The 24,296-nt window shown below is 58.6% G+C and overlaps 3 protein-coding genes across 8 annotated transcripts in view; 2 read left to right on the top strand and 1 right to left on the bottom strand.

Annotated features, from left to right (window-relative positions):
• The window catches only part of HAUS5 (HAUS augmin like complex subunit 5), a 119,764-nt gene that overhangs the window by 94,025 nt on the left and 1,443 nt on the right, over positions 1-24,296 (bottom strand). The window contains exons 3-17 of one of the 3 annotated variants that reach the window (XM_051768944.1): positions 23,771-23,803; positions 23,277-23,295; positions 21,828-21,948; positions 19,966-20,101; positions 19,420-19,483; positions 19,250-19,317; positions 19,123-19,165; positions 18,593-18,663; positions 17,884-17,947; positions 17,232-17,353; positions 15,967-16,111; positions 14,664-14,744; positions 13,353-13,526; positions 12,608-12,858; positions 11,742-12,054 (exon numbers count right to left, since the gene is read on the bottom strand). In XM_051768944.1, the coding sequence (XP_051624904.1) occupies positions 11,907-12,054; positions 12,608-12,858; positions 13,353-13,526; positions 14,664-14,744; positions 15,967-16,111; positions 17,232-17,353; positions 17,884-17,947; positions 18,593-18,663; positions 19,123-19,165; positions 19,250-19,317; positions 19,420-19,483; positions 19,966-20,101; positions 21,828-21,948; positions 23,277-23,295; positions 23,771-23,803 (1,540 nt within the window). In that variant the 3' untranslated portion in view covers positions 11,742-11,906. Of the gene's footprint in view, positions 1-11,741; positions 12,055-12,607; positions 12,859-13,352; positions 13,527-14,663; positions 14,745-15,966; positions 16,112-17,231; positions 17,354-17,883; positions 17,948-18,592; positions 18,664-19,122; positions 19,166-19,249; positions 19,318-19,419; positions 19,484-19,965; positions 20,102-21,827; positions 21,949-23,276; positions 23,296-23,770; positions 23,804-24,296 lie in introns of those variants that run through there. The other 2 variants (XM_051768945.1, XM_051768943.1) reach the window with 2 other exon arrangements.
• On the top strand, positions 908-3,945 carry TYROBP (transmembrane immune signaling adaptor TYROBP). Of its 3 annotated transcripts, XM_051769000.1 has the most exons (4): positions 908-1,024; positions 1,763-1,783; positions 3,257-3,364; positions 3,755-3,945. In XM_051769000.1, exons 1-4 carry the CDS (start codon positions 982-984, stop codon positions 3,844-3,846), a joined length of 264 nt encoding a protein of 87 aa, XP_051624960.1. In that variant the 5' UTR covers positions 908-981; the 3' UTR covers positions 3,847-3,945. The 3 variants fall into 3 exon arrangements, 2 of the variants coding, with proteins under 2 accessions (XP_051624960.1, XP_051624959.1); XR_007900019.1 differs by lacking the exon at positions 3,257-3,364 and having other exon boundaries at positions 975-1,024; XM_051768999.1 differs by lacking the exons at positions 908-1,024; positions 1,763-1,783 and having other exon boundaries at positions 3,153-3,364.
• LOC127461295 (50S ribosomal protein L25-like) lies at positions 3,988-6,431 on the top strand. 2 transcript variants are annotated; one of them, XM_051768977.1, is made up of 3 exons: positions 3,988-4,241; positions 4,909-5,005; positions 5,349-6,431. In XM_051768977.1, exons 1-3 carry the CDS (start codon positions 4,057-4,059, stop codon positions 5,892-5,894), a joined length of 828 nt encoding a protein of 275 aa, XP_051624937.1. In that variant the 5' UTR covers positions 3,988-4,056; the 3' UTR covers positions 5,895-6,431. The 2 variants fall into 2 exon arrangements, with proteins under 2 accessions (XP_051624937.1, XP_051624938.1); XM_051768978.1 differs by lacking the exon at positions 4,909-5,005.

The raw sequence follows: 24,296 nt of genomic DNA, 5'->3' as shown, positions 1-24,296 counted from the left end.
CCCCCCCGAGCCCCCAGATCCCTCCCTGGACCCCCCAAATCCCCCCCACCAAAACCCTGATTGGGCCCTCCCAGACCCCCCAAATCCCCCTCAGAGCCCCCAAATCCACCCCTTGGACCCCCCAACCCCCCCCCCGAAACAGAAATGGCCCCTCCCAGACCCCCCAAAACTCTTCAAGACCCCCCCAAAACTCGCCTTGGACTCCCAAATCCTCCTCGAACTCCCCAAATCCCCCCCCCCCCGGGACAGAAATGGTCTCTCTCAGACCCCCAAATCCCCCTCCAAGTCCCCAAATCACCCTTTGAACTCCCCCCCCCCGAGACACAAATGGTTCCTCCCAGGCTCCCCGAACCCCCCTGGGACCCCCCGAGCCCCCCCGTTCCCTCCTACCCCCCCCGTCACCTTCAGTTGGTTCGCCCCTTCCGAGGCCTCCTCGCGCTTTTCCCGCCGTGCCCCGCGCGCGCTCAGGCCACGCCCACCGCCCCCACAAACGACCAATCGGTGCCTTGTTTCCCACTCTTAACCCCGCCCCGCCCCCAATAGACCAATCCACGCGCGACTTCCGGGTGTAACGATGCCGCGACCCACTTCCGGGTCAGTGTGTCCAATCAGAGCGAAAAGGGGCGTGACCCGAGAGTAGTTAAGGTCCCGCCCACGGTGGAAATTTAAAGGGGCCGCGGCCCCGAATTCGGGGCGGGGCTTAAACGGGAGGCGGAGCTTGTGGAAGGGCGGGCCTTGACGGAAAAGGGCGCGGTTTGACGGAAAGGGGTGTGGTTTGGTGGAAAGGGGCGTGGTTTGGTGGAAAAGGGTATGTCTTTAAGCAGGACCCACCCAAAACGGGGTGTTTTTTGGGGAGTCACGAGGTCACAGGGAGGGTTGGGGGGGGTCAAAGGGCCGCCCAATCAGCTGCTGAGCCCGCGGTGGGTGTGCCCCCCTCAGACTCCTCCCTCTGACGCCCCTCCCCCCTCTCCAATCGCCGCCATGGGCTCCCCCAGGACGCTCGGCCTCGTCCTCCTCCTGCTCGGTGAGGCCCCTTCCCCACCCCGGGGGGGCCCCCCGCCCCTCCCCCACCCTTCTGGACCCCCTCTGCCCCTCCCTAACCCCGCGAGAACCCCCCCGCCTCTCCCCCACCCCGCGGCCCAAAAGGGGAAGTGGAAGGACAGGGGGGTGGGGGAGGGGAATGGGGGAGGGGTGAGAGGGTCCAACCCTCCCCCAATCCCAGGGGACACCCTTGAGGCCCCTTCCCCACCCCGAGGGGACCCTCCCAAGCTTTTGGGAGGCCCCTGACCCTCCCCCACCCCTGCGATGACCATCCCCCACCCATGCAATGACCCTCCGCAGCCCCTCCCCCACCCCAAAGGAGACCCATACAGCCCCTCCCCCACCCTCCTCTGCCCCTCCCCTCACCCATTCCTGCCCCTCTCCCAACTCCATGGGCTCTCCCGGCCTCTCTCCCACTGCTTCTGACCCTTCCCCACCCCAAGGGAGACCCATCCCGCCCCTCCCCCACCCTTGGTGACCCTCCCCAGCCCCTCCCCCACCCTAAGGGGTGCCACCCAGTCCCTCCCCCACCCTTGGTGTCCTCCCCAGCCCCTCTCCCACCCCAAGGGAGACCCATCCTGCCCCTTCCCCACCCTTGGTGACCCCCCGCTAGCCCCTCCCCCACCCCAAGGGATGCCACCCAGCCCCTCCCCCTCCCTCTTGTGGGGTGGGGGAGGGGCTCATTTGGGTCCCTCCCCCTCCCCCCATTTTCCCCCTGCAGGGGCAGCGATGGCCGAGAAAGGTGGAGGGGCCCCTCCCCCACCCGGGGGCACCGGGAGGGAGGGGCCTGGGGGGGTCATTGGGGGTCATTTGGGGGGTCATGGGGGTCATTTGGGGGGGTCCCAGGGGTCATGAGGGTCAACTAGGGGACATTTGGGGTCAGAGGGGTCATTTGGGGGGGCCCAGGGGTCATGGAGGTCAGAGTGGGTGTCATTTCGGGTCAGAGGGATCCGTGGGGTTGTTTGGGGGGATCCCAGGGGTCATGGGGGTCAATTGGGGGTCATTTGGGGTCAGGGGGGCTGGGGGGAGTCTGGGGGGGGGTCATGGGGGGTCACAGGGGTCATGAGGGGTCACGAGGGGGCAGAGGGGGGTGGAGGGCCCTTGGGGGGTCACTGGGGGGGTCTGGGGGGTCATTTGGGGTCATTGAGGGTCATTTGGGGTCAGTGGGGTCATGGGGGTCATTTCAGAAGGCCCAGGGGTCATGGAGGTCAACTGGGGGTCATTTGCGGTCAGGGGGGTTGGGGGGAGTCTGGGGGGGTCCCTGGGGGATCATGGGGGGTCACAGGGGTTAACTGGGGGTCATTTGGGGTCAGGGGGGTTGGCAGCGTCTGGGGGATCATTTGCGGTCATTGACGGTCATTTGGGGTTGGGGGGTCAGGGAGGATCATTGGGGGTCGGGGGGGTCAGGGGGGTTGGGGGGGTCTGGGGGGTCATTTGGGGTCATTTGGGGTCATTTGGAGTCAGGGGGCTTGGGGGGGGTCCCTGGGAGGTCATGAGGGGTCACAGGGGTCATGGGGGGTCTGGGGGGTTCCCTGGGGGGGCCTGGGGGGTCATTTGGCTCATTGGGGGTCACAGGGGTCATGGAGGATCAGGGGGGTCAGGGAGGGTCAATGGGGGTCATTTGGGGTCAGAGGGGTTGGGGGGTCCCAGAGGGGTTGGGAGGGGTCACTGGAGGGTCTCAGGAGGGTCCCAGGGGTCATGGGGCTTTGGGGGACCATGGGGGGGGTCATGGAGGGTCACTGAGGGGGTCACAGGGGGGTCATGGGGGGGTCACAGAGGTCACAGGGTGTCATGGGGTGGCCTGGGGTGGGTTGGGGGGTCACTGTGGGGGTCATGGGGGTCCCGGGGGTTGGGGGTCACTGGGAAGTTCATGGGGGGTCCCAGGGGTCACGGGGTCACTGTGGTGTCCTGGGGGGGTCCCAGGGGTTGGAGGGTCACTGAGGGGGTCCTGGGAGGGTCTCAGAGGTCGGGGGGTCACTGGGGGGGTCTCGGGGGTTGGGGGGGCACTGGGGTGTCCGGGGGGGGTCCCACAGGTTGGGTGGTCACTGGGAGGGTCATGGAGGGTCCCAGGGGTTGGGGTTCACTGGGAGGGTCATGGGGGGCCCGGGGGGTGGGGGTCACTGTGGGGGTCATGGAGAGTCCCAGATGTCGGGGGGTAACTGGGGGGTCAAGGGGGTACCGGGGGTGACTGTGCCCCTCTCCCCTCCCCCCCCAGAGTGCTCGGGGTGGGGGGCGGGGCCGGTGGCCGCACTCATCCTCACCGACGTCGCCCTGAGCCTGGCGCTGGCCGGGGCCGCCTTCTGGGCCGGGGGGAGGGGCAGAGGTGAGGGGGAGGGGCCTCATGGGGCAGCAGGCAAAGTTGGTGGGGGAGGGGCAGAGGTGAGGGGGAGGGTTTTATGAGTAAAGGGGGAGGGGCGAGGGGAGGGGTCTTATGGGCAGGGAAGAGGCATAGGTGAGGGAGAGAGGCCCTATGGGTGGGGGACAGGCAGAGCAAGGAAGTGGGTGGGGCAAGAGCGAGGGGGCGTGGCAGGGGCACGTCCTGGAGCGATGGGCGTGTCCCCACGCGAAGGGCGGGGTCCGATAGGGCGTGCCCAAAGTGGGGCGTGACCAACAGAGAAGAGATGGGGCGGGGCTTTTGTCCGGGGGGCCGTGTCCCGGGCGGGGTCCGCGGCGGGCGTGTCCCGCTCTGACCCCGCCCCCGCCCTTCCCTCAGCCCCGCCCAGGCCCCGCCCCCCTGAGCAGGACTCCGCCTACCAGGAGCTGCAGGGCGCTCGCGCGGACCTTTACAGCGAGCTCAAGCGCTGAGCCACGCCCCCTCCCCGCTCACTTCGCCAATAAACCGCTCCTTTTGCCCGTTTTGCTCCGATTTGGCCCACCATAAAATATAATTCTTTTTTTTCCCCACTTCCGGGTTCGAGTCGTTGGCGGGGATGGCGCTGTCGGGTGACGTCATCCCGGCGCGCCGAAAGCGGGGGGCGCGGGGCGGGCGGAAGTTCCCTCAGCGCTTCCCCGGCCATGATGGCGGCGGCGGTGGCTTCTCCCGCGGCCGCTCCGGAAGGCGCCGCCCCGGGAGGTCTCGCAGGGCCCTCGGCCGGCCCGGCTGTGCCCGCGGGGCCCGGCGCCGGTGCCGCGGGGGGAGGCGGAGCGGCGGCAAAGAGCGGCGAGGAGCGACTGAAGGAGATGGAGGCCGAGATGGCGCTGTGAGGAGCGGGGGGAAGGGGCGGGGCTTTGTGGCCATGGCAACGGGGGCTGGGCCAAGGGGCTGCGGGGAGGGAAGGTGTGCCATGGGAACGCAGGCGGGGCTTGGGGTGGCCATGGCAACGGGGGCGGGGCCTGGGTGAGTGGTGGTGGTGGTCGGGGGAGGCCTGAGGGTGGCCATGGCAACGGGGGCGGGGCTTGGGGTGGTCGGTGGAGCCTGAGGGTGGCCATGGCAACTGAGGCGGGATCGCTCTGATGGGTGGGGCTTAGAGGTGGGAGGGGCTTTGGGGTGTTAATGATTGTAGATGGGGCTTAGAGGTTAATGACAGTGGTGGGCGGGGCTTGGAGGTTAATGGCAATAGTGGGTGGGGTTTGGGGCAGTGGGCAGAGTTTGGATTCCTATGGCAACAGGGGCGGGGTCTAATAGGTTGGGGTGGGCGGGGCTTAGGTTCCTCGTGGCCATATGAGCAGGGCCAGGGGCGTGATGAGGGGAGTGTTACTGGGAGGGCCCTGAGTGTTACTGAGAGCACTGGGAGGGTGCTGGGGGGTCACTGGGGTGTCACTGGGAGCACTGGGAGGGTGCTGGGGGGTCACTGGGGTGTTACTGGGAGCACTGGGAGGGTCACTGGTGTCACTGGGGGGGTATCACCGGTGCCCCTCCCCCCCCAGGTTCGAGCAGGAGGTTTTGGGGGCTCCCACCCCTGGGGACCTGCTGACCCCGCCCCCCGTCCTGCGGCCAATCATCGCCACCAACACCTACCAGCAGGTGACCTTTGACCCCCCAAAATGACCCCTGACCCCCCGAATGTTCTTCCAATGTCCCCCAATGTCTCCAATGTCCCCCCAATGTCCCCAATGTCCCCCAATGTCCCCCAATGTCCCCAGTGTCCCCCCAATGTCCCCCCAATGTCCCCCAATGTCCCCAATGTCCCCCAATGTCCCCAGTGTCCCCCCAATATCCCCCCAATGTCCCCCCAATGTCCCCCAATCTCCCCCCAATGTCCCCCCAATGTCCCCAATGTCCCCCCAGTGTCCCCCCATTTGGAAATGTTTGGCACCATCCAAACACAGGTACAACTCACAGCTGTCCCTCCTCACGTCCCTCGCAGGTCAGCAGCGACATCCTTGGAGGAGCCTCAGGATTGCTCCCTGCAGTGATCCCTGCCCCAGCCTTGGAATACAGAGCAAAAACCCAGGGAATGCTCCGTGCCTGCAGCTCTCCCGCTCTGGGCTGTGCCACCTCCACACAGCTTCTCCTGGGAAGTTCTCTGCAGCCCAGCACAGGAGGATTCAGCTCTGCTCGCGGCCCTCTGCTCGTGGAGTCGTCGAGAAGCAGCTGCAACAATTCCCCGAGTCCCATTCCCGCGTCTGGGGACGTTTCCTTGGAGCTCCCTTTGTTCTGTGACATGTCCCAAAGCGAGGCTATAGGGATTTGTCTCAGTTTGAAGAAACTGGAAGGTTTGTTGAAGAGGATGAGTTATGAGATGGACCAAACTCTCTCAGCAATTGTAAATTCAAAAATTAAGGGGGCTTTAATTGAGGAAGTGTGGAAGAAAAGAAGAAATAGTAACCCTGTCTTATTTATGGCTGGGCTTCACCAACAAAGATTTGGGAAGGGCTCTACCCACGTTTGTTACAAGCACGCTGGTGGCTAAAGAGGCCAATACGAGATAGACACGTCCGGTTGCAAAAGGCACAGCAGAAAGACTCCTTAGGTGGTAAATTCTGCAAGGCACGATTCTTTCGTTGTCTTTTCTCCTCAAGGGTGATCCTGCGTGCGCTCTCAAAGGAAGCAGCAGCGTTATAGATGGTGTGTCTCCAGACCTCCCGGTTGGAGGCCAGAGTAGACCAGTTATGATGATCGATATGGCCAAGGCTGAGATGTTGTTTCAGGGAATCCTTGTATCTCCTCTTCGGGGCTCCTCTCTTGCAGCAGCCGGTGGCAAGTTCACCATAAAGCAGGACCTTCGGGAGGGGGTGGTTGGTCCTTCATCCTGGAGACGTGCCCTGCCCAGCTCAGCTGTGTTCTCAGCAACATGGCCTCAATGCTTGTGCCTGCTGCCTGTTCTAGAACAGACGTATTGGTCACATCATCTGACCAGGGGATGTTTAGGATTGTACGAAGGCAGCGTTGATGGAAGCGTTCGAGGAGATGCAGGTGGTGGCTGTAGATGACCCATGATTCAGAACCATATAAGAGAGTAGACAACACTATGGCTTTGGAAACACTGATCTTGGTGCTTTTCTTCAAGTGTTTATTACGCCATACTCTTTTCTGGAGTTTTCCAAAAGCACTATATGCCTTTGCTAACCTGTTGTCTGTCTCTCCGTCAATCTTACTATCTGAGGAGATGAGGCTACCAAGGTAATTCAACTGCTGGACTGATTTGAGCTCTGATTGGCCAATGGTGATGTGGGGGTGATGGAGGCCTTCCTGAGGTGCAGGTTGATAGAGAACTTGTGTCTTCTTCAAGCTGACGCCCAGCCCAAAGAGCTCAGCAGCCTCAGCACAGCAGGATGTTAAACGCTGCAGAGCTGCCACTGTGTGAGCCACGAGGGCGGCGGCGTCAGCGTAAAGCAGCTCCTGGACAAGATGGTTTAAGGTCTTAGTGTGGGCCTTCAGTCGCCTTAGGTTGAAAAGGCTTCCATGGGTACGATATGGGATGTAGATCCCACCTTCTTCGTCGAGGTCTGCCGTGGCCCTTTGGAGCATCCTGCTGAAAAAGATTGTGAATAGGGTTGGTGCAAGAATGCAGCCTTGTTTCGCACCACTGGATATTAGAAAGGGCTCAGAAAGTGCATTGCCATATCTGACTCGCCCGTGCTGATCCTCATGGAGCGAGATGATCATTTTAAGGAACTTGGGGGACAACCTAAACGTTCTAAAATCTGCCACAGACCTTTTCTGCTCACAGGATCGAAAGCCTTGGTGAGCTCAACAAAGGTTCCATAGAGACCTTTGTTCTGTTCCCTGCACTTCTCTTGCAGTTGTCTGAGAACAAACCCCATGTCTGTGGTCCCCCTGTTGGCTCTGAAACCACACTGGACAGGCCTCTTTGGACACCTGGCCTCAAATTCTACAGCAGGTTTTATGCTACGGATGGCAAGCACTGAACTGATATTTGCCAAAAAAGGACTGAATAATCTTGTCCCAAAGACAGATTCTCTTTTGTCACTGATCTTCTTGCTTATTCCAAGAAAGACTGCACCATCTAAGCTACCAAGACAAGCCATGAATCACAGAATCCTAGCAAAAATCAAGAACTAACAGCAAAGAACAGGGATGGTTTGGTTTAGTGCTGAATGCCATGGGTGTAAACGGCAGGTCTGAGATGAAGAAGTTTTTTCCCAGTTTAACCCCCTCACCCCCTGTCCTATTGTGACAGGCCCTACTGAACCCTTTGCCCACATGTTTCTAAGAAGCTGCCTTGAAGTACTGGAAGGCCCCAAGGAGGTCTCCCCACAGGCTTTTCTTCTGCAGGCTGAAGAGCCCCCACTCTCTCAGCCTGTCTCCATCCCAGAGGTGCTGCAGCCCTGTGATCCCCTTGGTGGCCTCCTCTGGACGTGCCCCAAGAGGTGCGTGTCTCTGCTGTGCTGAGGAGCCCATGGAGCTGCAGGAGATGCCAGGGCTGGCAGGGGAATCCCCCCAAGCCATTGCCATTGCGGGCGGGTGCGTTGCAGACAGTCAGAGGAGCCCAGAGCTGGAGGCAGCACTGCAGGGGGGTCTCAGCTGAGCGGAGCAGAGGGGCAGAACCCCCTCCCCTGCTGCCCACGCTGTGGGATGAGCCCAGGACACGGGGGGTTGTGGGCTGTGAGCTCCCACTGCTGGCTCCCATCCTGCTTTTCATCCCCCACTGTCCCCATGGCCTTGGATGCAGGGCTGCTCTCCATCCCTTCAGCCCCGAGCCTGGCCCTTGAGATCTGGGGGCATTTGACACCTGCTGGCCCCTTTGATCCCCTTTCCATCCCTCCCAGAGCACAGGGAAGGACTGAGGGGCCTTGGCTGATTGTCCCTGACCCTCCCCTGCCCTGACACCAAGCTGTGCTCCTTGGGGACGGTGCTTGGACAGCCCCAGTCAGACCCTGTTTCCTGCTGTACCCCCAAACCACCGGGTGCCCCAGGGGACGTGGGAACACACATGGACACGGGAATGCACATTGATGTGGGAACACACACACACAGACAGGCACAGAGCATTGCTTTGCATCGGAGGTTTATTGATTCTTGCAGGGAAATTCCCAGGGCACCCAGGGGACCAGGGGCGTCCTCCAGGGATGATCATCTCCTCATGCCGCTGGAGGGGGACAGGGCACGGGTGTCACCACCAGCCCTGAAAGACAGAGCCCAAATCGTCACCCCCAAAGTCCACTGCAACACGAGAGGGGCCTTGTCCTGCCCCCTCTCCCTGCAGGCACTGCTCACCTCAGACAGCCACGGCTGCAGCTGTCAGTGCAGAGTCGTGACGGCCGATAAAGATACAAGGAGTCAGTTGTGTGCAGGAAAGATCTCTCCTTCCTCTTGATTTTCTCATCTGCTTTTTTATACCCCTCGCTAGCAGCAAGCAGGATCCTTATTTTAGGTAAGCAAGCCACAGCCTTTTCATTCCCTGGGTTCTATGGGCGATACATTTGGCAAAGCTCAAGGACCCTCCCAACCCCCCCAGAAATTAAGGGGGACCCTCCCAACCCCCCCAAAATTAAGGGGACCCTCCCGAGCTTCCAAAAATTAAAGGGATCCTCCTAACCCCCCAAAAATTAAGGGGAACCCTCCCGACCCCCCCAAAATTAATGGGGACCCTCCCAAGCCCCCCCCAAATTAAGGGGACCCTCCTGACCCTCCCAAAATCTAAGGGGACCCTCCTGATCCCCCCAAAAATTAAAGGGACCCTCCCGACCTCCCAAAACTTAAAGGGACCCTCTCGACTCCCCCCAAAATTAAGGGGACCCTCCTGACCCCCCAGAAATTAAGGGGGACCTCCCAAAAATTTAGGGGACCCTCCCCCTGCCTCCCCCTTCCCGGTTTTTGGGGCTCTCGCGGCTCTTCCCGGGTTTTTATGGGATCCCTGGCCACGCCCCCTCCCCCAGGTGGGTGTCACCAGGGGGATCCCAGATAAGATCTTTGGGAAGGGGGGGAAGGGGTAGATTTAATGGGATTTACTGGAATTTATTGGGATTTACTGGGATTTATTGAGATTTCCTGGGATTTATTGGGATTTTTCCCCATTTTTCCCATTTTCCCTGATTTCCCTTTTTTTCCCTCCCCATTTTCCCATTTTCTCCCTGATTTCCCCAATTTTTCCCTCCCATTTTTCCCATTTTCTCCCATTTTCCCTCCCCATTTTTCTCATTTTCTCCCCATTTTCCCCGATTTTCTCCCCATTTTTCCCATTTTCTCCCATTTTTCCCTCTCCCATTTTTCTCATTTTCCCCGACTTTTCCCTCTCTATTTTTCCCATTTTCTCTCTGATTTTCCCTTCTCTATTTTTCTCATTTCCCCCCATTTTTCCTGATTTTCCCCCACATTTCCCTCCCAATTTTTCCCATTTTCCCTCCCCTTTTCCCCCTGATTTCCCCCCATTTTCCCTCTCCCATTTTTCCCATTTTCTCCCTGTTTTCCCTGATTTCCCCCCCATTTTTCCCACTCCCTCCTTTCCCCCCCTTCCCCCATTCCCTGTCCCGCTCTGAGCCCTCGATAATTTGGGATCATTTGGGATAATTTGGGATAATTGAGGAGGTTTTGTTCCCAAAACAATGGACGGGGGGGGGGGGGGGGCTCCCAGAGACCCCAAAAATGGGGGAGGACCCCAAAAATTGGGGTCCCTGGGGGATTTTGGGGTCTCTGGGGGGGAATTTTGGGGTCCTTGGGGGGGATTTTGGGGTCCTTGGGGGGAATTTTGGGGTCCTTGGGGGCAATTTTGGGGTCACTGGAGGGAATTTTGGTGTCCCAGGAGGGGATTTTGGGGGTCCCTGGGGGGGATTTTGGGGTCCTTGGGGGGAATTTTGGGGTCATTGGGGTGATTTTTGGGTCTCACGGGGGGTTTTTGGGGTCCCTGGGGGGATTTTGGGGGTTATTGAGGGAATTTTGGGGTCCCTGGAGGGATTTTGGGGTCCCAGAGGGGGATTTTGGGGTCTTTGGGGGGATTTTGGGGTCTTTGGGGGAATCTTGGGGTCCTTGGGGGCAATTTTGGGGTCACTGGAGGGAATTTTGGTGTCCCGGGAGGGGATGTTGGGGGTCCCTGGGGGGGAATTTGGGGTCCTTGGGGGGGATTTTGGGGTCCCTGGGGAGCAGTTTGGGGGTTATTGGGGGAATTTTGGGGGTTATTGAGGGAATTTTGGGGTCCCTGGAGGGATTTTGGGGGTCCCGGGGGGAATTCTGGGGTCCTTGGGGGCGATTTTGGGGTCCCTGGAGGGGATTTTGGGGTCCTTGGAAGGAATTTTGGAGTCCCTGGGGGGGAATTTTGGGGTCCTTGGGGGGCACTCGGGGGGGAGACCTCCAAAAATGGGGAGAGGTCATCCAAAGACCCCCAAAAATTGAGAGGGGGGGGTGTCACCCAAAAACCCCCCAAAAATGGGTGAGGGGACAAATGGGGGGAGTGGCACAAAAGGACCCCAAAAATTGGGGGGGTCACCCAAAGACCCCCAAAAATGGGGGGGGACCCTCCAAAAATAGGGGGGGAGAACCCTCAAAAATGGGGACGGGGGCACCCAAGGACCCCCAAAAATTGAAGGGGGGGCACCCAGAACCCCTCCTCCCCCAAATCCTTTCTCTCCCTCCCCCCCACCCCAAAATTCCAGGAATTTGGGGCCCTTCCCCTTCCCCCCTCCCCAAATTCCGGCTCTGGTTCTGCCCCCCCGCTGTTAATTGCTGAGCAAAGGAACGGGCGGGGCTGGGGCACCGCGACCCCAAAAATAGGGACCCCCCCCGCCCCCAAACCCCTGAGATCCCTAGGCCCCCCCCCAAAATTTGGGCCTCCCCGGATCTCTAGGACCCCCTCAGACACCACCGAGGACCCCCCAAAATCTGCCCTCCCCACATACCCCGTTACCTGGGTAGACCTGATGTCCCAAACACACCTGAGACCCCCCAAAAACCTCACCTAGGACCCCCCCAAGCACCCACAGGTGACCCCCCCGGACAACCCCAAATACCGGAGACACCCCCCCCCCCCCCAAAACTTGGGACCCCCTTCCCACACCCTGAGGAGGGTCTTGGAATATCTGGCAGGGGTCTTTGGGGGGTGATTTTGGGTCCCTGTTAGGATTTTGGGGGTCCCAGAGGCGGGTTTGGGGGTCCCAGGGGGGATTTTGGGGGTCCTTGGGGGGATTTTTGAGGTCCTTGAAAGGGATTTTTGGGGTCCCTGAGAGGATTTTGGGGTCGCTGGGGGGATTTTGGGGTCCCTAGGGGGGAATTTGGGGGTCTTGGGGGGATTTGAGAGTTACTGGGAGCTCTGGGGGTTACTGGGAGGTTACTGGGAGCACTGGGGGGTTACTGGGAGGCACTGGGGGGTTACTGGGAGGCACTGAGGGGTTACTGGGAGCACTAGAGGGAACTGGGAGGGACTGGGGACACTTTGGGTCTCTCCTCAAGCCCCGCCTATCAGGCCACACCCCATCAGGCCACACCCCTCATCTGCAACACCTTTATTGACAACTAGAACCCTCTCCCCTCATGGGCGGGGTTCTGCCGGCTCCTCCGCTTCTTCTGGTGTGGGCGTGGCCAAGGCCAGCACTGCCCCCCTCCAGCGCTCCAGCCAATGGGAGAACGGGATGTGGCCAGGGGGCGTGGCCTGGATGTGCTGGGCAGGGAGGTCCCACCTGGAGGGCGTGGCTTAGCCAGGAGGGGGAGTGGCCAAGCCAGGAAAAAGCCACATCCCCTCTAAACCAGCCACACCTCCCAATGAAGCCACACCCCTCCAAAATTAAATCATGTCCCAAAAGCCACACCGTGGAAGTTGAAGCCACGCCCCTCCCAATCCAGCCACACCCACATAAAAATGAAACCACACCCCCACTGAGACCACACGCCCAATCAAGCCACACCCCCTCCCAAGTCAAGCCATGCCTCAAATGAGGCCACACCCCCTCAGAAATAAGCCCCAACCCTCATCAATTAACCCACACCCACTCTAATTAAGCCACGCCCACTCCCCACCAAGCCATGCCCCTTCCCAATTAAACCACCCTAATCGAGCTGCCCCTTAATTAGGCCACACCCCTTCCTATTAAGCCACACCCCTAAGGTGAAGCCACACCCTCTAAGCCACACCCCCACTAATTAAAACCACGCCCCCAAACATCGCACATCTTATAATCAAGCCACGCCCCCTCCCAGTGAGGCCCCACCCCAGGGGGGCGTGTCCCAGCTCACCATTGGCTGACGGTGTCCAGGAGGCGGGGCCAGGCCTCGAGACACTCCTGGCACTTGTTGCTGACCAATCGCAGCCTCTGCAGCAGCTCAGGGGCGGGGCCCGGGCAGGGGCGGGGCCCGATGGAACACACCTCCTTTGGAGGAGGAGGCTCCTCCCCCTTTTTGGGAAGCCCTGCCCCCTTTTTGGGAAGCCCCGCCCTCCGGAGCTCATGGCGGAGCTCGGCCACGCGGTGCAGCAGGAGGGGGAGGGGCTTGGGGAGGGAGGGGGTGGGGCCAGGTCAGGACATGCCCATACCAGAGCCACACCCACTTTCACAAAGCTCCTCCTCTCAGTCTCAAAAATCACTTGGCCTTGCCCACTTTTGACCCCTCCCCCAACCCCTGAGGCCCCTCCCCCACTATTCCAGCGACTCCCCCTGAAGCCTTTTATTATCCCATTTGGCCCCACCCCCTTTAGCCCCTCCCCCACCCCTCCAATCCCTCCCCTTTTAAGCCCCTCTCCCACCCCACCCATCCCTCCCCTTTTAAGCTCCTCCCCCAACCCCTTATTTGGCCCCTCCCCCATCCTTCAGCCCCCTCCCCCACCCCTCGAGCCCCTCCCCCATTCATCCATCTGGCCCCTCCCCCACACTTAAGCCCTTCCCCCTTTATTTTATCCCCTCCCCCACCCCTCCCTTGGCCCCTCCTCCATTTCAGCCCCTCCCCTTTCAAGCCCCACCCCCTTTCCCCCAAGCCCCTCCCCCACCTGTTCGGTGCCCAATCCTAGGCTCCGCCTCAGAGAGTCGGGGGGGGAGGGGCCCGGGTGGGGGAGGGGCTCTCCCAGTGCTCCCAGTGCTCCCAGTAAGAGGCGCCGGCGACGCCCCTCCCTCTCCAGCAGGGGAGGGGCCGAGCCGGGCCCCGCCCCTGCCGCCGACCGGACCTGCCAATCACAGTGCAGGGGCGGGGTCAGGGACTGCTGGGGGGGGGAAGGGGGGGCGGGGAAGGAACTGGTCCAGACTGGTTTGGACTGGTCTGTACTGGTTTATAGTGGTCCATACTGGTCTGTACTGGTTCATACTGGTTTATACTGGTCCATACTGGTCTGTACTAGTTTATACTGGTTCATACTGGTCCATACTAGTACACACTGGTCTACACTGGTTCGTACTAGTCTGTACTGGTCTATACTGGTTCATACTGGTCCATACTGGTCTGTACTGGTCTATACTGGTTCATACTGGTCTGTACTGGTCTATATTGCCTCATACCACCTCATACTGCCCCATACCAGTCCATACTGGTCTGTGCTGGTCCACACTGGTCTGTACTGGTCTACATTGCCCCATACCACCTCATACTGGTCTGTACTGGTCCGTACTGGTCTATATTGCCCCACACTGCCCCATACTGGTCTATACTGGTCCACACTGGTCCGTACTAGTTTATACTGGTCCATACCACCCCATACTGCCCCACACCAGTCCATACTGGTCTGTACTAGTTTTTACTGGTCCATACCACCCCATACCACCCCACACCAGTCCATACTGGTCCGTACTAGTTTATACTGGTCCATACCACCCCCTACTGGTCCATACTGGTCTGTACTGGTCTATATTGCCCCATACCAACCCATACTGGTCTGTACTGGTCTATATTGCCCCATACCAACCCATACTGGTCTATACTGGTCTATATTGCCCCATATCAACCCATACTGGTCCGTGCTGGTCCGTACTGGTCTATATTGCCCCACACCGCCCCACACCAGTCCATACTGGTCCGTACTGGTCCATACTGGTCCGTGCTGGTCCGTACTGGTCTATATTGCCCCACACCAGTCCATACTGGTCCGTGCTGGTCCATACTGGTCTATATTGCCCCACACCAGTCCATACTGGTCTGTGCTGGTCCATACTGGTCTATATTGCCCCACACCAGTCCATACTGGTCCATACTGGTCTGTACTGGTCTATATTGCCCCACACCAGTCCATACTGGTCCATACTGGTCTGTACTGGTCTATATTGCCCCACACCAGTCCATACTGGTCCATACTGGTCTGTACTGGTCTCACCTGTCCCTGCAGGATCCGCAGCAGCGCCTGGCGCCCCCTGGTGGCGGCGCTGAGGAGCCGCAGCCGCCGCTGCCGCTGGAGCTGCAGGGGAGGGGTGGGGTTGGGACCCCCCCAAAAACACTCCCAAGACCCCCAAAATATCATCTGAGACCCCCCCAAACACAGGTAGGACCCCCAAAATACCCCCAGGACCCCCCCAAACCACCCTGGGATCCTCAAAAACCACCCGGGACCCCCAAAAACCAACCTGGAACCCCCCAAAACACCCCTGGGACCCCCAAAAACCCAACCTGGGAACCCCAAAAACCAACCTGGGACCCACAAAAATCACTCTGGGAACCCCAAAAACAATTCCAGGACCCCCAAAACACCCTCAGGAGCCCCCAAAACCACCCTGGGAACCCCCAAAAACAACCTAGGACTCCCCAAAAACACCCCTGGGACCCTCAAAACCACCTGGGACCCCCAAAAACCACTCTGGGACCCCCAAAATCCACCCTGGGACCCCCACAAAACACTCTGGGATCCCCAAAATCCACCTGGGAAACCCAAAATCCCACCTGGGACCCCGAAAATCCCACCTGGGATCCCCAAAACCCACGCTGGGACCCTCAAAATCCACCCGGGGGAACCCAAAAACAATCCCAGGACCCCAAAACCCCACCCTGGGACACCCAAAATCCACCCCTGGGACCCCCAAATACCCACAAATTTCCCTCAGGACCCCCCAAATTCCCCCCAGGACCTCCCAAGACCCCCCTCAAATTGCCCCAGGACCCTCTAGATCCCCCCTAACTCCCCAAAATCCTCCCTAAACCCCCCCAATCTCTCCCAGAAGCCCCCAAATCCCCCCCAGATTCCCTAAACTACTCCAGGACCCCCCAAATTCCCCCCAGGACCTCCCAAATCCCCCTCAAGTCCCCTAAACCCCCTCAGATCCCCCCAAGTCCCCCCACCCCCCTTGAATCCCCCCAAACCCCCCGAATCCCCCCAAAACCCCCCCGTTCCCCCCAAATCCTCCCTAACCCCCCCAAATCCTCCCAGTACCCTCCAAATCCCTCCCAAATTCCCCCCTAAACTCCCCCAGGACCCCCTAAATCCCCCCTAAACTCCCCCAGGTCCCCCAAATCCCCCCCAGGACCTCCCAAATCCCCCCATAAACTCCCCCAGGGGTCCCCCCAAATCCCCCTCAACGTGCCCCAAAACCTCCCTAAACTCCCCCATTACCCCTCAAATTCCCCTCAGGACCCCCCAAATCTCCCCTAAACCCCCTCAAATCCCCCCAAAATCCCCCCAGACTCACCACTCTGCGCCTCCCCCGCCGCAGGCGCTGCTGGAGCACCCCCAGGGGGGGGGGTTGGGGGTCCCCCAGACCCCCCCTCAGCTCCTGCACCCTCCGGGTCAGGGACCCCCGGACCCCCCCCAGATACGCCCGGGTCAGGGCCAGCCTGGGGGGGAGGAGGGACCCAAAGTTAGGGGGGATTTGGGGGTCCTTGGGGGGGCTGGGGGGGGTCTGGGAGGGATCTGAAGGGTCCTGAGGAGGTTTGGGGGGGATTTGGGTGGTCCTGAGGGAGGTTTGGGAGGGATCTGGGGGGTCCTGGGATGGCTTGAAGGAAATTTGGGGGGTCCTGGGGGGGTTGAGGGCAGATTTTGGGGGGTCTGGGAGGGTTTGGGGGGGATTTGGGAGGGTTTGGGGGGTCCAAGGGACAATTTGAGGGTCCCGGGGGGGGTGTCTTGGGGGTCCCTGAGTGGATCTGGGGGTCCCAGGGTGGATTCTGGGGTCCCAGGGTGGATTTTGGGGGTCCCAGGGAAGTTTGGGGTTCCCGGGGGGGGTTGGGGGTCTCAGAATGAGTTTTTGGGGTCCCAGGTGGGAATTCGGGGGTTCCAGAGTGGATTTGGGGGATTCCTAGGGATGGATTTTGGGGGTTCCAGGGGGGATTTTTGGGTCCCAGGGTGGGTTTTGGGGGTCCCAGGAAAGGTTTAGGGGATCCCAGAAGGAGGTTCAGGGGTCCCAGGGGGGAATTTGGGGGTCCCAAGGTGGGTTTTGTGGGTCCCAGGATGGTTTTGGGGGGGCCCAGGGGAGGTTTTTGGGGTCCCAGGGTGGATTTGGGAGTTCCAAGGGGGGGTTTGGAGGGTCCCAGGTGGGATTCGGGGGGTCCAGGGGGGGCTGTGGAGGTCCCAGGGTGGATTTGGGGGTCCCAGAAGGGGATTTGGGGGTCCCAGGGGGATTTTTGGGGTCCCAGGGTGGATTTGGGGGTCCCAGGGTGGATTTGGAGATCCCAGGTTGGATTTGGGGTCCTAGGATAGATTTTGGAGGTCCCAAGTGAGGCTTTGAGGGGTCCCAGGGTGGGATTTTGGGGTCCCAGGATGGATTTTGGGAGTCCCAGAGTAGATTTTGGGTTCCCAGGGTGGATTTGGGGGTCCCAGGGGTGGATTTTGAGGGTCACAGGTGGGATTTGGGGTCCCAGGAGGGATTTTGGGGGTCCCAGAGGAGTTTTTGGGGTCGAAGAGGAGTTTTTGGGGGTCCCAGGGGTGGACTTGGGGGTTCCAGAGGAATTTTGGGGGTACCTGATTTTGGGGTCCCCCCCCAGTTTTGGGACCAGCTCGTTGAGGCTCCACTGGAGTTGGTTGAGTTGGAAAATGAGGGGGGGCAACGACCCCCAAATCCCCCCCACGAGCATCCAACACTCCTGGGGGGGCAAAGAGACCCCAACATTAGAGGAGACCCCAAAATTACCCCCAAAATGGCCCCAAATTCCTTGGAAATGCAGCCAGGACCCCCCAAAATCCACTCAGAAGCCCCCAAAGTTCACCCAGGAGCCCCTAAAATCCACCCAGGAGATCTCAAAACTCCCCCAAAATCCCTCCCAGAACCCCCAAAACTGACCCATAAACCTCCCAAATGACAACCCCCCAAAATCCCCCACAGACCCCTCAAAATGACCCTTGACCCCCCCAATCCCCCTTCAACCCCAAAATGATCCTTGACCCCCCAAAATTCACCCCAAAATCCCCCCTTTACTCTTCAAGTCCCCCCCAAAATCCCCCTTCAACCCCCAAAATCCCCCTCAGAGCCCCCAAAATCCCCCATGAACTCCCCCAAGTGACCCTCGAGCCTCCCAAGGCCCCTCAGCCCCCCCCGAACCCTCCAAAATGACCTTTGACCCCCCAAAATCCCCACAGACCCCCCAAAATCCCCCCCTGGACCCCCAAACCTCACCTGGATGAGCTCCTTTGTGGTGGGCGGAGCCTCAGGTGAAGGGGCGGAGCTTGCCCTCAACATCCTGCAATGGAAGACCTCATTCAGGCCACGCCCCTTTCCCCAAGGCCACACCTCCAGCCACAAGCCCCCCCCCAGAAGCTTCCCCTGTTCCTCTTGGCCCCACCCCCAGCTGGAAGCTCCACCCCTGAGGCCATAAGCCCCTCCCCTGGCAGTCCATTGGTCCTTCATTTAAGCCCCACCCCTAAAGCCATTGGCCATGTCCCCTTTAGGAAACCACACCCCCAAGCTGTGGCCACTCCTGCAGTTAAGCCTCACCCCCTTCCTTGGCCACCCCCCCAATTAAGCTCCACCCCAAATCAACTGTAACTACTCCTGTAGGCCCCGCCCCCAAATCTGTGGCCACACCCACTTCCTCAAGCCTCACCTCAAGCCTTTGACTACAGCCCTGCATTAAGCCCCACCCCCAAATTTTCAGCCACACCCCTTTCCTTAAACCCCACCCTCAATTCCTTGGCCACACCCCTTCTGTTAAGTCTCACCCCTAGACCCTTGGCCACACCCCCTCCCTTAGGCCCCACCCCACCCCTTGGCCACACCCCTTCACTCTCATTCCCAGCCACAACCTCCAAGCCCTGCCCTCTCCAGGCCACACCCCTCCAAAGCCACACCCACCCACAGGTCATGCCAACACAGAGACCACGCCCACCTTGTGCTGTGATTGGCCAGAGCCTCCAATGCCCACAGAACCTCCTCGGGGTGGTGCCGGCCCAGCTCGGCCTGCGGGGGGCGCTGAGCGTCACGGGGGGCAGGGCTGCACGGGGGACACGCCCACCCAGCAGCGGGACACGCCCACTTGGGGAACGGCTCCAAATCCCGCCCAAATTCACCCAAAAATCAACCCCAAATTCAACCCATAGTCACTCCAAAATGAGCCCCAAATCCCACTCAAATTGACCCAAAAATCAGCCCCAAATTCACCCCAAATTCAACCAAAAATGAGTCTCAAATCCCACCCAATTTGGCACAAAAATGAGCCCCAAATTCAACACAAATTCAATCAAAATTCAGCCCAAATCCCACCTAAATTCATCCAAAAATGAGCCACAAACCCCACCCAAATTCACCCAAAAATAAGCCCCAAATCCCACTCAAATTGACCCAAAAACGAGCCCCAAATTCCCCCCAAATTCAGCTCCAAACTTAAGGCCCTGCCCACCCTGCCCAAGCCCCACCCACCTCAGCCTTTTCCAGCCAATCCTTGCGGAGCTCCTGTGGATCCCTGGAATGATTGACAGCTCAGGCATCGATTGATAGATGATTGACAGGCAGGTGGGCATGGCCAGGAGGCAGGGGAAGGGCTTACCTGTTTGGTGGGCGGGGCTCCAGGAACTCCTCCCCCTCCCTGCTCATGCACAGGCTCCGGATCAAGGTCTGGGGGTGGGTGGGGCCTGTCAGGGAGGCCACGCCCTCCCAGCATAAGCCACACCCACCCAGAAAGGCCACTCCTACTGCAGGCCACACCTCCAAACTCACCAGCACCTCAGGCTCCGCCCCCATTGCCATGGCGGCCGAAAGCTCCGCCCTTGTGCGGTGGGGCCTGGGGAGGACATGCCCACTTGGGAAACCCCACCCCCCCAGCAACATATGCCACACCCACCCAGGTGGCCACGCCCACACCAAGAAACTCCACCTCCCTTCCAGGAAGCCCCACCCCTTTCCATCATTTCATGGAAGCTCCGCCCCCTCCCCAAGCCCCACCCCCTTGGGAGCCACACCTCCCATAAAAAAGCTCCACCCCTTTCCCAAGCCCCACCCACCCACAAAGCCCCACCCCTGCAGAAAGCTCCACCTCCTCCCAATGGGAGCTCCACCCCCTTTCCTGGCCCCACCCACCCCATGAAGCCCTGCCCACCCCATGAAGCTCCACCCTTTCCCATCACAACATGCAAGCCCCACCCACCCCACATAGCCCCACCCCTTCCCCATTGAAGCCCCACCCACTTCTTAGGCCACACCCCTTGGGAAGCCCCACCCACTTCCCTCAGAAGCCCCGCCCCCTTGCAGGCCCCACCCCCTCACCTGTCCCGGGGCACCCTCAGCGCCCCCTGGAGGCCCCGCAGCCCCTCCAGCACTGGCTCCGCCCCCAGCAGGCGAAGCTCCGCCCCCCGGCGACGCTCTGCCCACAAGCGGCTCTGCCCCGCCCTCAGTGACTCCTCTGGGGGAAGAGAGGGGGAAAGGGGGGTCAGAGACCCCAAAATGGGGGTCAGGGACCCAAAAAGGGGGTTTGGGGCCCCAATTATGGGGGTCAAGGACCCCAAAAATGGGATCGGAGGCCCCAAAATCGGACCAGAGATCCCAAAATGGGAGGTTGGGACCCAAAAGGGGGGTTTGAGACCCCAAAAATGTGGGATTGGGACTCAAAAAGGGGGTTTGGGGCCCAAAAATGGGGGTCAAGGGCCCAAAAAAAAATGGATCAGAGACCCCAAAATGGGAGGTTGGAACCCAAAAAATAGGAGTTTGGGACCCAGAAAAGGGAGTTGGGACCCCAAAATGGGGGTCAGGAACCCAAAAATGGGATCAGAGACCCCAAAAAGAGGGGGTTGGGAGCCCAAAAAGGGGGTTTGGGGCCCCAAATATGGGGGTCAGGGACCCCAAAATGTGGTCAAATACCCCAAAAAGGTGGGTCATTGACCCCAAAAATAGGGGTTGGGAATCCAAAAATGGGGTCAGAGACTCCAAACTGGGGTGTTAGGGACCCCAAAAGGGGGTTTGGGACCCCAAAAATGGGATCAGAGACCCCAAAACCAGGGGGTTGGGACCCCAAAAAGGGTGGTTGGGACCCAAAATGGGAGATTGGGACCCCAAAAATGGGATCAGGGACCACAAAATTGGGATTGGAGACCCCAAAAATGGGGGTTTGCGACCCAAAAAGGGGGTTTGGGACCCAAAAAATGGGATCAGAGACCCCAAAAATGGGATCAGAGACCCAAAAATGGGGAATTAGAGACCCAAAATGGGGTCAAAGACCCCAAAACCAGGATCAGAGACCCCAAAATGGGGATTTGGGACCCCAAAAATGGGGGTCAGGGACCCCAAAATGGGGGTCAGGGACCCCAAAATGGGGGATTGGGACACAGAAAGGGGGTTTGGGACCCAAAAAATGGGATCAGAGACCACAAAAATGGGATCAGAGACCCAAAAATGGGGAATTAGAGACCCAAAATGGGGTCAAAGACCCCAAAACCAGGATCAGAGACCCCAAAATGGGGGATTGGGACACAGAAAGGGGGTTTGGGACCCAAAAAATGGGATCAGAGACCCCAAAAATGGGGGGTTGGTACCCCAGAAATGGGGGGTTGGTACCCAAAAAAGGGGGTTTGGGACCGAAAAAATGGGATCAGAGACCCCAAAATGGGGGGTTGGGACCACAAAATGGGATCAGAGACCCGAAAAAGGGGGGCCAGGGACCCAAAACAGAGCTTGGGACCCCAAAAAATGGGGGTCATGGACCCCAAAAATGGGAGTCAGAGACCCCAAAAATAGGGGCTGGGTCCCCAAAAATGGGGTCAGAAACCCCAAAAATGGAGGGCCAGGGACCCTAAAATGGGGTCAGAAACCCCAAAATGGGGCTTGGTACCCCAAAAAGGGTCCTTGGAAAGTTCAAGGAACCCCAACGGAGGGTTTGGGGCCCTCAGGAGACCCCTAAAATGGCTCCAGGACCCCCAAAATCACTCCAAGGGACCCCAAAACCACCCAAGGACCCCCCAACCCTCCACAAGGGACCCCCAAAGCCCCCTCAGAACCCCTCAAAAGAGCCTCAGGACCCCAAACCCTCTCAAAAGACCCCCAGGATTCCTCAAGGGGACCCCAAAAATGCCCCTTTTGGGCCGGGTTTGGGGGCGGAACGTTCGTGCGCGGCCGCGGTTTCCGGGCGGACTCACCGAGCCGCAGCGCCGCCTCCTGAGCGCCCCCTAGCGCCTGGTCCATGCGCCGCACCTCGGCGCGCATGCGCGAAACCGCCTCGCGCAGCGCCTCCTGGTGGCCCGGAGGACTAACCGCGGTCTGGGGGGGGGGACACCCCAAAAATGACCCAAATCCACCCCAAATTAACTCAAAAACTACCCAAAAAAACCCAAAAATGAGCTCTGGGGACCCCAAAACCCAAGTAAGCCCAAAACCCCCCAAACTGAACCCCAATCTGGCCCAAATTAACCCAAAAATCACCCCAAATTCAACCCAAATTAACCCAGAATAGATCAAAAAATGAGCCAAATCTACACAAAATTAACCCAAAATCTGCCCAAACCACCCCAAAAATGAGCTCTGGGGACCCCAAAAACCAAATGAACCCAAAACACCCCAAACTGGCCTGAATTCGGCCCAAGTTAACCCAGACATCACCCCAAATTCAACCCAAATTAACCCAGAATTGATCCCAAAATGACCCAAAAATCTGCCCCAAATTTACCCAAAATTCACCCAAAAATGAGTCCCAAATCCCACCCAAATTAACCCAAAAATGAGTCCCAAATTTGGAACAAATTAACCCAAAAATGAGCCCCCAATCCCACCCAAATTAACCCAAAAATCAACCCCAAATTCAACCCAAATTCACCCCAAATTAACCCAAAAATCAACCCCAAATCCAGCCCAAATTCACCCAAAAATGAACTCAAATTTAACCCAAAAACCAACTCCAAATTCAACCCAAATTAGCTCAAAAATAAGCCCCAAAATCACCCAAAAATCAGCCCCAAATTCTACCCAAGTTCACCCAAAAATTCACCCCAAATCCCACTCAAATTCACCCAAAAATCAGCCCGAAATTCACTCAAAATTCACCCCAAATTAACCCAAAACCAAGCCCCAAATCCCACCCAAATTCATGCAAAAACGAACCCAAATTCAACCCAAATTAACCCAAAAATGAGCCCCAAATTCACCCAAAAATCAGCCCCCAATTCAAAGCAAATTCACCCAAAAATAAGCTCCAAATTCACCCAAAAATCAGCCCCCAATTCAAAGCAAATTCACCCAAAAATAAGCTCCAAATTCACCCAAAGAACAGCCCCAAATTCAACCCAAATTCACCCAAAAATCAGCCCCCAATTCAAAGCAAATTCACCCAAAAATAAGCTCCAAATTCACCCAAAGAACAGCCCCAAATTCAACCCAAATTCACCCAAAATTAATCAGCCCCAAATTCCACCCAAATTCACCCAAAAATGAGCCCCTGGAACCCCCAAAATTAACCCAAATTCACCCAAAAATCAACCCCAGGAACCCCCAAAATTAACCCAAATTAACCCAAATGCCCCCAAAAATCAGCCCCCAAATCCCCCCCCAATTTTCAGGACACCCCCCCAAAATTTGGGGTCCCCCCCCCTCACCTCGAGCTCCTGTTGGTACCTGAACTCAAGTTAAGGAACAATTTTTGGGGGGGGGTCCCAAAATTTGGGGTGAAACCTCCCAAATTTTGGGACCCCCTAAAATTTTGGCCCCTCCCCCAAATTTTTGGGATCTCCCCCAGAAATTTTAGGAGCCCCCAAATTTCCTCTTCCCCCCCCCCCAAATTTTTGAGACTCCCAATTTTTGGCACCTTCCCCCCAGTTTTGAGACCCCCCCCCCAAATTTTTGGGACCTCCCTCAATTTTTGGGACCCCTCCCAAATTTTTAGGACCTCCCCCAAAAATTTTAAGAGCCCCCAAATTTCCCTTCCCCCCCTCCCCCAAATTTCTGCCCCTTCCCCCCAATTTCGGGGACCCTCCCTAAAAATTTTGGGACCCCTCCCCAAATTATTGAGGTTTCCCTCAAATTTTGGACACCCTCCCAAATTTCTTTGCCCAATTTTTGGGCCCCCCCAGTCCCCCAAAATTTTGGATACCAGAGCAGGTTCCCCCGAATCTTCTTTACGTTCCTGTGGGGACACCCCAAAATTAGGGACTCCCCCCCACATTTTGGGACATCTCTCCAAATTTTGGGACACCCCCCCAAATTTTAGGGACCCCCCTCAGAGGGGGTTTTGGGGCTTCTCCCCCAATTTTGGGAGGTTTCAGGACCCTCCCTGGGGAGGGTTTTGGGGCCCCCCTGGGGGGGGTGTTGGGATCTCCCCAATATTTGGGGACCCACCAGATTTTGGGGGACCCCCCAGGGGTTTTTTTGAGGTCTGCCCTTTAATTTTGGACCTTCCCCAAATTTTGGGGGCTCCCCAAATTTCAGGTTCCCCCCAATTTTAGGGGGTTTCAGGGCCCTCCTGGAGAGGGTTTTGGGTACCCCCTGGCGGGGTTTTTGGTGTCTCCCCGATTTTTGGGGAACCCCCAGATTTTGGGGATCCCCCAGGAGGTTTTTTGGGGTCTCCCTCTTAATTTTGGACTCTCCCCCAGTTTGGGGACCCCCCCAGTGGAGTTTTT

This window comes from Manacus candei, unplaced genomic scaffold (assembly GCF_025592945.1).
Source record: "Manacus candei isolate 608988 ecotype Guabito, Panama unplaced genomic scaffold, ASM2559294v1 h1tg000099l, whole genome shotgun sequence".
In the NCBI taxonomy this organism is placed as follows: Eukaryota; Metazoa; Chordata; class Aves; order Passeriformes; family Pipridae; genus Manacus; species Manacus candei.
The sequence above is the reverse complement of the archived record's forward strand: the minus strand, read 5'-3'. Positions and strand labels throughout refer to the sequence as shown.